At 47.1% G+C, this 12,117-nt stretch overlaps 1 protein-coding gene across 1 annotated transcript in view; it reads left to right on the top strand.

The window, feature by feature from the left end:
- Positions 1-911: 911 nt before the first annotated feature.
- Positions 912-12,117, top strand: part of LOC307074271 (FERM and PDZ domain-containing protein 4-like) — a gene marked incomplete at both ends in the record, with an annotated part of 32,177 nt that continues 20,971 nt past the window's right edge. The window contains one exon of the mRNA XM_079734287.1: positions 912-1,200. Coding sequence (XP_079590413.1) covers positions 912-1,200 — 289 coding nt within the window. The remainder of the gene's footprint in view (positions 1,201-12,117) is intronic.

Raw genomic sequence — 12,117 nt, 5'->3', positions numbered from 1 at the left:
TCAAGGGCCACGTTCTGGTTCCCCTCACGTTGACTTTGCTGCGGTTGTGTTTGCGTTTAATGGAAGGGAGGTACCACAGGATAGGCCGTAAGGAAATGTAAATCAGAGAAAGGTCCCGCCCACGATAACCAAAACGAACAACAACCTTTTCCTCCGTGCTCAACAGAAGATCTTCTGGAAGTGTGCACCCCTCCTCATCATCGCTCCTCCCTTGTCTCTCCCTTTCCCCTCCAACCCCACTCAGTTCTCCTCCTTCTCCACCTCTCCTGGAGGAGGAGATAACATAGGATTGGCCGTAAGGAAGTGTCAATCAGAGAAAGTTCCCGCCTCAAACAAACAATCTTTTTTTCTGCTTTCTTCACCCCTCTCATCATCGCTCCTCCCTTTTCCCTCCGTCGTCAAAACCCCACCCAACCCAGACCTCAAACCACCTCCTCCTTCTCCACCTCCTCTGGTGGAGGAGATACCACAGGATTGGCTAGAAGCAAGTGTCCGTCAGAGAAACGTCCCACCCACCGATGACTGCAGACAACTACCTTGTCTTCGGTTCTCAACGGCATCTTCTGGAAATGCGCAAACCCTTCAATATCACTCCTCCCTTTTTCTCTCCATCGTCAAAACCCAACCCCACCATTACCTCAACCGCCTCCTCCTCCACCTCCCCCTCCACCTCTCACCTCCTTTCATCTTCCCCTTCATCCCCTCACTGCTCCCAGCAGATGATGTGCTATCGCTCCTCCCTAGTCACTCTTTCTCCCCTCCGTCGTCAAAACCAAACCCCACCCAGACCCTCGTCTCCACCTCCACCTCTCCCCTCCTTTCCGTCTTCCCCTCGACTCCGTCCCTGCCTGATCTCGTCTTCTCGCTCCGGTTCCTCGGTTCCCCGTCCCATGTACTGCCTCCACTGCGTCATGGATCTACTGGACGGCCTGCGGCTGGCGGAGGAGGCCAGCTTCTCCTCTGCGTCGTCGGGCTCGCTGACCACCCTGAGCACCGACCTGGCCTCGTCCTCCGGGTCCGTCTCGGAGCACAACGTCAGCATGATGACCTTCTCCACCACCTTCGGGAACTCCTGGGACCTCTGCTCTCTGGAGCTGTCGCCCACCCCCCTCCCCGCCGTCAGGGGGCCGTGTTCACCCCCCCACCCGGCCGGCGCTCCGGTCGGCGGCGCGTGGCACGAGACGGCGTTCCTCGGCGATGGCGAGTAAGTTTTTTGGCGAGCGCACACGCGTACTAGTATGGATGCGCACACAGTGGGTGTTGAGGGTTTTCGGTGAAGTGTGAACGCGTGTCGGTTTGGGTCTCTCCCGGGGTGGATGTTTTTATTCGGGGTCATGCCACGACCAAAACTGAGGTCACGATGTGTCTTTCGCTTTTCGGCGAAATGTGAAGGTGTCATGGTTTGGGTGTCTCCAGGGGGTCAAAGGTTGTGTTCGGGGTCATTCCACGACCTGAACAGAGGTCACCATGTGTCCGTCAGTTGGGTATTTTGCAGGAAGCGTCTCAGGCGTTGGTGTAAGGTGTACAGGGTTGTAACGTGAGGTGTGTTGGGCGATTAAGCATCTTGTGATCTTGTGTCCAGCATCACCTCGGGGGGGGGGGGGGGGGGGGGAGAGAGAGGTAATGACCTGTGATATGTTGATATATCGAGGAGCTGAAACATCCACATCACCGCCGGTTCATTCACCTCCCCCGTCCAGCTGACCTCTGCCGCTACGATGCCACGGTGCATCTGTCTGGGAGGGGGCGGGGCCTGTGTTGGCGTGGATACGAAGGCTGTCCCGGGGTGGCCGGTTGGGGGAAGGCGGGCGGGGGAGGGCGTGTGTGTGTGTGTGTGTGTGGGGGGGGAGGAGGGAGGGGGGGGAGGTGGTTGCCGCCGGCAGCAGCAGCCAGGGGTGGAGGGAGGGGAGGGATTAAGGATCAGTCAGTCCTCTGCATCTGCACGGAGCTGGAGGAGGATGGTCCACTGAGCCATGAGGTAACGCACAAACCTTTATTAATATGGTTTATTTCATGTTTATTATCGCTATTATTGCTCTGAATGCGCTGGTGAATGTTTGCGTTTTCACTTTTTTGCCCTGCTTGTGTGTGTGTGTGTGTGTGCGCGTGTGTGTGCGTGTGCGTGTGCGTATGCGTGTGTGTGTGTGTGTGTGCGCGCGTTGACGAACACACTGCACATCTGTGTATGCATCACTGTCAATGTTTGTATTTTGTATTTTTATGTGTGTTTCTGTGTCGTCGGTTTTTGTGTGCATATTTTTGTCGTTGTTTCGCGAGGGGTTAAGTGAGATAGTGTCGCACTGCTGGGCCTTCACTGTGTGAGTGTGCGTTTGCGTCTTGGTGGACAGGATCCTTTTGCAGGTTTTTATTGTGGACAATGTCAATTGTAATTCTTTTTTTTTGGGACTCTTACGCAACTTTATAGCGTTGGTTTGCGTGTGTCTCAGAGGGATGATGTAGGTCACATTTGAGAGAGGATTTCATCAGGGGGGTAATATTAATATTAGTTATAATATACTTTTATAGCGAGCACTGGTCGTGATTACTTTTTATTTTTTTCGATGACAAAGGGTGACTGACTTGAAAGATACGATTTCTATTGATATTAAAGCGGTGTGGTTCCTGCAAAATAGTTTTACGATTACATTGGTTTCATATCAGACTCAAACTTAAGGCCTGCTTCGTATCCGACACGTATAACTAAACAATCTGAAAATCAAATACTGATTGGGCATGGCAATTTGATTTGATCAAATTCACACCTTTGCAGTGATCTGTCAGTCAAAGCGTCTGTCTATATGCTTTGCCCTAATCAACAAGCGCTATAAGCCACAGCTACAATTACCCCTTATCAATAACTGATATGTATTCAAAGAGATTAAAGTTAGCCGACAACATTTCCATTTTTTTCTTTTTCCAAAACATTTTATGTTAACTTCCCAGTATGGAAATCCATCCCTAGAGATACGCATTTCAGGTGATATTAATCGCTTCTCTGCTCCAGAAACTTTGAGACTATCTAACACAGTCCTCTTCCACATTGATAGATGGGTATTTCCACCTCTGCCCAGTGTTCAGTTTCCATGATATTAAAACCGTGTTTAGTAATATGAATAATTCCCTAAGAGGATTTGATTGGTGGTGTGGATCTGTCTGTTGTAATCTCTAGTGCTATGGCCAATTGCTTTGGACCCCTCCCCCTAATTACACATTCGTGCAGACTAGTTGTTGATCTCTGTTCTGAGTGTTTTTGTTTATAAATCAGAAGAACGCTATCTCTCAATTCATCCGAAATATCGGAAACTCGCCAGAGATTGTCTGATACTGTTCGTAGTCACATAACTTTGCAGGAGTTTGATATATGTTGATATTACAGCACACATCAACGCATAGTATAAAGAGGGTGACTGTTCATATACTGTATAAACCAGCATTCAAAAGTTTAGGGTCGCACAAACAATTTCATGTTTTCCATGAAAACTCAAACTTTTATTTGTTTTCAGCTGTGCTAACATAATTGCACAAGGTTTTTCTAATCATCAATTAGCCTTTTACCACGATGAGCTTAACAATTTACCATTAGGACACAGGAGTGATGGTTGCTGGATTGGGCCTCACTACACCTATGTAGATACTCGATGAAAAATCTGCTAGAATAGTCATTCACCATATTAACAATGTCTAGACTGTATTTCTGATTAATTTAATCTTATCCTCATTGAAAAATAGCTGTGCTTTTCTTCAAAAGAAAATAAGGACATTTCTAAGTGACCCCAAACTTCTGACCGGTAGTGTACATCACATTTTTTTACAACATTTGCTCTCAATACCTTTGTAACGTCCTCAACGTGCGTGACTATTTTTTCAGGTTAATCCGACCTTCACCAGATGATGAAGGTTATAGGTAGACGTAACCTGTGCTCGGTCGTCCAATCACACAAGAGTTTACCGAGCCAATCCCTGCGTCCCAGATGCTTGTGAATGTAATCCACGGTGTGTACCTGACCAACACTGAGGACACAGGGAAACCCACTGGGTCCAGCCGCGCAGACCTGAGCCCAAGGAAGTTATTTAATCATGAATACAACGTGAAACGGTAACTCTGGTAAATGGACTGCATTTATATCACGCCTTATTAACCAGTGACACTCAAAGCGCTTTACAATATTGCCTAACGTTCACCCGTTCACGCACACATTCGCACACCGACGGCGGTGTCAGCCACGCAAGGCGACATCCAGCTTGTCAGGAGCAGTCAGGGCGAGGCGTCTCGCTCAGGGACACCTCGACACTCAGCTAGGAGGAGGCGGGCGTCAAACTAGCAACCTTCCGGTTACCAGCCCACCTGCTCTACCTCCTGAGCCACATGTCGCCCTGGTCTTAAGGCTTCTTCCAGGGACTATTTTCCCTCTGCGGTGGAGGGATACTGCAGCACACCTACTATTGTACTCATATTTCAACATTAGGAGGGCATAAGTGGTTCCATTGTCGTAATTTGATTTAAAGCTTAATGTGTGCCGTGGATTGAGTGCTTTTGTTAAGGTGAATGAAACTTGATACATAAAATGGAGTCATAAATCAAGTTTGTATGAAGGGGAAGCTAATCTCTGAATCAGCAGTCCTATTAGGTTTGAGCAGAACTTCTTGGGGGGGGGGGGGCAGGAGGCACACATCTCTGGGCAGGAAGTCAAGATAACAAGGGGCAGGGCCTCTTTCGGTGGGGACCTCCTGTTGTGTAGATTCATATATCTATGTGTAGATATAGGAACATAAATAAAGATATGCACATATACATTCACAGAAATAGATACATATAAACACACGGACGCACACATAATCACAAACACAAATTACAAACATGGATACAGATACTCACTCGCAAATCTACATCAATCTGCATTTTTACACAAACAAGCACACACGCAGGCGCACACAAGCACACACGCAGGCGAACACACACACGCACATATGCAACCACACACAAGCACACACGCAGGCGAACACACACACAAGCACACACGCAGGCGCACACACGCAGACACGCACACGCAGAGACTTGCACACACTGTTAAACGTACATAGACTCATAAACGTGCGTACGAATAAACGTGCGTACACATGCACACACATAAACGCAACCGCAACGCGCACGTGCGGCCGGGCACCTTAGGGATCAGCAGTGACTCACGGTGACTCAGGTCCTCCAAGGAGGTTTGGAAACTCAGCACCGCTCAGCGGCACCTGGCTCCATCCCGGTGCCAGCTGGAGCCAGGAAGCTGGCGCACGGAAATAGAACCGCGTTTCCCAGCATGCATCAGATCCGTGCCCAGCATAGCCATAGCCGACGCACAGGTATCTATTTATACGGTAAGGTCCTGTATATAAGTAGGTATGGACACGGGCATCTGGTCACCAGCGTGGCCCTGCGATGACTCAACACTTAGCTTTAGCTTAGTTAGCTTCTGGAGAGAGCTACGATAAAATACCGCTGGTTGTGACGGCTCGACGGAATATGTTCTGGACAATTTGGTTGAACGTTGAAAATGTGGTTTAACCACATGGAAACACATACACTCAGACACGTCACACACACACGCACATGCACAAGCGCATGTCTCACACTCAATCACACACACACACACACTCACAATCACTCTCCACAAGGGAAATATGGCGACGGAACGTATCGATAGGACGACAGGCATGTTGAGCTGAGTGGATTAAGCTACATCAGACACACACACACACACACGCGCAGACACACACACATGCAGACAAACACGCACGCATGCAGACACACAGATGCAGACACGCACACAAAAACATGCAGACGTACGCACACATGCAGACACACACAGACACACACACGATGACACGCACACACACACACACACACACACACACAGGAGTCAAGCTCATTAAGCCAGTAGACTTCTGAACCCATAACCATCTCTTTCTCGCCCCATATCCCTCTGTGTTCTAGACTTATCTACAGGAGGCGGTCCCACTGTTTTCTCTAAGGTCCCTCTTCACACGGGTTGTGTGTGTGTGTGTGTGTGTGTGTGTGTGTGTGTGTGTGTGTGTGAGAGAATGGGGTTTATCCCCGCTAGTCCAGATGCCCGGGCTAAATCCATCACCAGCAGTGGTGCACCAGGGCTAAGCTGGAACATTTGGCGCCAAGCAAAGACACACACACACACACACACACACACACACACACACACACACACACACACACACATTTGTTGGGGATTTTTTCTTTACCGGAGTGCTTCAGAGGAAGTAGATTTTCATCTGGGTTCTGGAGTGGGACTTGAGAGAGAGGACCTCGACTCTTTGTCTCTCTCTCTCTGGTCTCTCTCTCGCTCTCTGTATCTCTCTCCCTCTGGTCTCTCTCTCTCTCTGGTCTCTCTCTCTGGTCTCTCTCTCTCTCTGGTCTCTCTCTCTCTGGTCCCTCCCTCTCTCTCTCTGGTCCCTCTCTCTCACTGCTTTCTCTCTCTCTCTCTCTCTCTCTCTCTCTCTCTCTCTGGTCTCTCTCTCTGGTCTCTCTCTCTCTGGTCCCTCCCTCTCTCTCTCTGGTCCCTCTCTCACTGCTTTCTCTCTCTCTCTCTCTCTCTCTCTCTCTCTCTCTCTCTCTCTCTGGTCTCTCTCTCCATCTCTGGTCTCTCTCTCTGGTCTCTCTCTCCATCTCTGGTCTCTCCCTCTGGTCTCTCTCTCTCTCTCTCTCTCTCTCTCCCCCCCCCCCCGGAATGTATATCCTGTGTGGCTCCGGGGGGTATGGAGCCATACAGGGACGTGAACCCAGGGCCACTCACTAGCCATGACACCGCTTTCCAGTAATGGCCGTCGCTTCTCGGACGCTCGCTAGCTGACAGACTGGCTGACTTTCAGACTACCTCCCGAACTAAGTTACTGACTAACCGACTAGCTAGCCCCTCTAGCTAACTGACTCACTAGCTAACTTATTAACTAACTGACCAAGTCACCAACTGACTTACTACCTAGCTAGCTAACTAACTCTGTCACTCATACCTGGCAAGCCAATTGACTAACTAACTGGCTCGCTAACCAACTGACTAATTGAAAAACTGTACTTGTCTTTATGCTATAGCAGCCACGTTGTTTTCCATGTCCTCATTCCAGAATATTAAGTTGACAACGAAGAAGTGATTTATTATTATAATGAAGGGTAGTGAAGGTCAGGTGATTAATTGTTTTCTCTCACTTTACTTTCGTACATTGACCGCAGCAGTGTATTTAACATGCATACATAATTCACTGTTCAGCACTGCCAAGTTCTATGATGGCACATTTCCAACTTAACCACAGTTTGACACATGAACTTCAATATAACACGGAAAGGCATTGTAGCTGGAAGTGGTTTGGAGTAATTCGATATTAATTATTTAGTGGAAGCTTTTATCTAAAGTGACTTCAGGAGTATTTAGAGTTTAAGGAACTGGCTCAGAAAGTGTGTCCCCTTTCTCAAGGAAACACACTTTGGTTAAATCTTTGAGTTTCTTTTCGAACCGCAGTATTGAAAAGGATGTATTGTTAAAAACATGTTTCCAGGAATGAGTTGAAAAGGGTGTTAAATAGTGGTGGGACTGTGGGGGGTGTTGAAAGAAAAAGCTGATTTCTTCACCTTTCTTCTTCTGATAGTTTTCCCTTGATCGTCGATAACCACTGCCGCCGTCATGGTGACACTCCATAACCACAGTCAACCACAGTCAACGTTCAATCATCCAATCAGAATTCCCTGATCACGCACGGATGAAAGAGAGAGAGAGAGATCAAAGGTTTAAAGAAATTATAGAAAGTAAGAAAGAACGAGAGACAGAAAGAGAGATGATAGAATGAAAAAGAAATAGAAAGAGAGAACGATAGAATCAGGTTTTTAAAGAAAGAAAGAAAGAGGAATAATAGAAAGAAAGAAAGGTAACGGTTGAATGAAAGACGATGGAATGAACAAGATAGAAAGAGAGATGGAGCCAATGGAATGGAAGGGAAATCATTTGATGATTTCTCTATCATGAAATCATCATGATAGAGAGCAAGAAAGAGAACGAGTGAATGAAAGAGACAATAAAACAAACAAGGAAGAATAGAAAGAGAGAGAGAGATAGAAAGAACGAAGCAAGCTAAACAATCGCTGGGTTCAGTAAGCCGCCAGGCGGCCATATTGTGCAAGCGACACGCTAAGATTAGGGACGGGCGACACGCCGGGACGAGTTACATAAGAGAGAGAGAGAGAGAGACAGAGAAGAGAGAGATATACTGAGAGGTGGAGAGAGAGAGAGAGAGAGAGAAAGAGCGACGGAGAGGGTGGGAGAGAGAGAGAGAGAGAGACATAGACGGAGAGTGAGAGAGAAACCCGTGGGTCCTTGTAATTACTGAGCACACTTGGAGATTACATCATGGATTGAGGATGGTTTAGCCTGCTGGCCGCTGGGAAGAATGGGTGTGTGTGTGCGTGTGCTTGAAAACTCACGCTGTTTTTGTGTTTTTTGTGTGTTTGTGTGTGTGTGTGTGTCATGTATGTGTTGTGAACATTTTGCCTTATCTCAAAGAGTGTGTGTGTGGGTGTATGTGTGCGTAGCTTTAGGGATGTGTGAAGCAAGGGTCAGGACCGCAGGCCAATCAGACGTCCCGGACCTACACATGTGATCGTTGTGACCAAAGGCATCCCTCACAACTGTTGCATGTTAACACACACACACACACACACACACACACACACTAACACACACACACACACACACACACACACACAATTCAGTAAGCCTGTTGGCTAATCCGTTTGTTCACATAGATTTCCTAGTGCAGGCGTGACTGCGTTCAACTTCACTGTTGCTTGACTTCAACGTCTGACGCTGTCTCTCCTTCTCTCCTTTAATCCTCTTCTCCCCGTCTCATTAGTTCTCCTCATTATTTCTCTCTCTTCCTATCTCTTCATTGCATTTTGTTCTCATATTGGTTGCATCCTTCATTAGCGCGCTCTCTCTCTCTCTCTCTCTCTCTCTCTCTCTCTCTCTCTCTCTCTCTCTCTCTCTCTCTCTCTCTCTCTCTCTTTCTATTTCTCTCTCTCTCACTTTCACTTTCTCTTTCTCTTTCAGTGTGTGTGTGTGTGTCTGTGTGTGTGTTTCTGCCTGTGCACGCGTCTGTGTGTGTGTGTGTATGCAAGTCAAAGTTACAGTAATCTGTTTCTTTATTTTCTTGATCCAATGATTAGCAGATTTAGCGTATGCTAGCAAGGCTCGCTGGTAGCTCTAGCATATGCTTGCACGCCTGTGTGTTAGCACAACGTTGCACGCTAAGTGGAGATTAATTGTAGCGCAAATCTGTCGTCTGCTTTTGTTCGACCACGTTTTCGAGTAATGTGTGACTAATGTGTGACTGAGGAATGTGTGGCTAATGTTTACAACAAAGACGATAAACGTAATGATAAACTAATGGATTAATATGGCTAACACAGTGAGTGTTATTTACCCTACTGTACTCTACCTTACCCTGCCATCTACTCTACTGTAAACAACCTTACTGTACTCTACTCAACCTTACCCTGCTATCTACTCTACTGTAAACAACCTTACTGTACTCTACTCAACCTGACCCTGCTATCTACTCTACTGTAAACAACCTTACTGTACTCTACTCAACCTTACTCTACTCAACCTTACTGTACTCTACTCAACCTTACTCTAGTCAACCTTACTGTACTCTACTCAACCTTACTGTACTCTACTCAACCTGACCCTGCTATCTACTCTACTGTAAACAACCTTACTGTACTCTACTCAACCTTACTCTACTCAACCTTACTGTACTCTACTCAACCTTACTCTAGTCAACCTTACTTTACTCTACTCAACCTTACTGTACTCTACTCAACCTTACCCTGCTATCTACTCTACTGTAAACAACCTTACTGTACTCTACTCAACCTTACTCTACTCAACCTTACCCTGCTATATACTCTACTGTAAACAACCTTACTGTACTCTACAAGACACTGTAAGACAAGTGTCGTAGAGGACAGCCCTTGTGCTGTCCTCTGCGACACTTCCCTACCCAACTCTACCCCGCCTTTACTTGTCTCTACTCTTTACTCCAGTCCATTCTACTGTCCTCTGTGACCTTGTGACCCTCGGGGCCGCCCAGAGAAAACCGGTTTCAGATGCGTCTGCTTTAGGGATGGGGAATGGACGAGAGCCAGAGCGGCTCAGGGAACTGTGAGGACTCTCTGGGCACACAGCCTGATGCTTCAGTGCCGTCCTGCTCCAGGAGAATTGTACAGATGGAAGATAAGATACTGTACAGCAGGGAGCATATCTGACATCTTAACGTCAACGTGGCGGTGCTCTCTCGCCCTCTCCTGCTTTCGCTCGCTCTCTCACTCTCTTGCTCCTGCTTTCTCCCTCTCTCTCATTCTCTCTCTCTATCTCTCTCTCTATCTCTCACTCTCTCTCTATAGCTCTCTCTCTCTCTATCTCTCACTCTCTCTCTATCTCTCTCTCTCTCTTTCTCTCTCTCTCGCTCGCTCTTTCTCTCTCTCTCTCTCTCTCTCTCTCTCGCTCTCTCTCTCTCTCTCTCTATCTCTCGCTCTCTCTCTCTCTCTCTATCTCTCTCTTGCACTTTCTCGCTCTCTCGCTCTCGATCTCTCTGTCTCTCTCTTGCGCCAGACATTTGTGTCCAGGTAGAAACTAAATGTCCTTTGTGTGTGTGTGCGCCAGTGTGTGTTTGCGCATTGTATCACAAAGGGAGATTAGTTTTCAGTAATCAGTAATATCTCCAACGTATATCAAATGACCTGCTGAAACACACACTGCCATTAATACTCGCCTTGATTATATCAATTAATCAATTTGAGGCCATCACTGTGCATGTTTACCTATTTTCAGATCCACACATACACAAATGCAGAACCATTCGTTCTCTGAAAATAGGCTTAGAGGCATAATGCGTCAATTGTATTTACGCAACGGTTCAGACCACTGAGCAGGATAATAGGGGACTTAAACATAACCTTTAAAAAGTGTTGATTTGTGAATTATTTTAAAAGTGGAGTCGGCTTCTATTAAATATATATTTTCGACTGCATAAATATTGAAATCATTTATATTGTGGGCGACAACCTAATTTCTTTCAGAAGTTGGAGGGGACTTGATTCGTACGGTAACGCTTTGCGTAGGATTTTGATGTCAATTATGCCGTGTTTGCGTTTAAAATCAGCAGAGGGATCAAAACTTTAACCGTTTGATTGACAAGGTGAACCATATTGGAATCAGTCAAAAGCCTGTATGCTTTTGAATGTGGACTCATGCCTCACGCTCGCTTATTAGGCTTATGGAGTAAGGCTCCTAGATTGGCCAGACTGTCACAGCCCTGATATATTCAAATATATATTTATACCTAAAAACTAAATCAAATCAAATATGGATGTGTTTGCACAGGCTGGCGAACTGCTGGCTTTAATCTAGTCGCTGAGATCTGGAGCCAGTTTGCTCAACGGTGCGAGGAGACGAAATGCAATCATTCCCTTCCATCCCATTATATCGGCTGACACTCTGAACCGGCGCGACAGATAGTAAGGTCCTTCAACCGCGAAGATCCAACCTGAAAAGTGACAGAATCAGTAATTAGTCACACACAAAGTTACACGTCTCTGAATTGTGAATTAAGAATTGAGAATTGGGCATTTAATCATCCCGGAGAAGTTCTCAGCTGCGGTTTTTTTGCCTACAGTTGTGCTCAGTGTCTAATTCACCTCGGAGACCTCAAAGCCGTGACCTCATGTGGCTGTTCAAACACTGCAGAGTTGGAGAACCCCGAATGGTTTGTGGGACGAGAACGCAGAACACGGGCAGCGATCCATTGCCTCTCCTCTCACTCGGCCCCAGACCTAAGCCTCTCGCCCCGGCGGAGGCCAGGCTTAGAGAAATCACTTCACATCTCGGTTCTGGGCCCTCCCCTGACCTCTTCACCCATCTCGTACTCCGAGCTCAACTAGGCTAGTAACCCCCCCCCCCCCATCCCAACTCCCAACAGACGGACACACTCCGCATGAGAGCTTGGAGCTTCTGACACAATAGTGATGGATAGATCACATTCTTTCTT

This window comes from Pollachius pollachius (genome assembly GCF_949987615.1).
Source record: "Pollachius pollachius genome assembly, chromosome: 4".
NCBI classification, from domain to species: Eukaryota; Metazoa; Chordata; class Actinopteri; order Gadiformes; family Gadidae; genus Pollachius; species Pollachius pollachius.
Note: the sequence above shows the minus strand (reverse complement) of the source record. Positions and strands in the feature narration are given on the sequence as shown.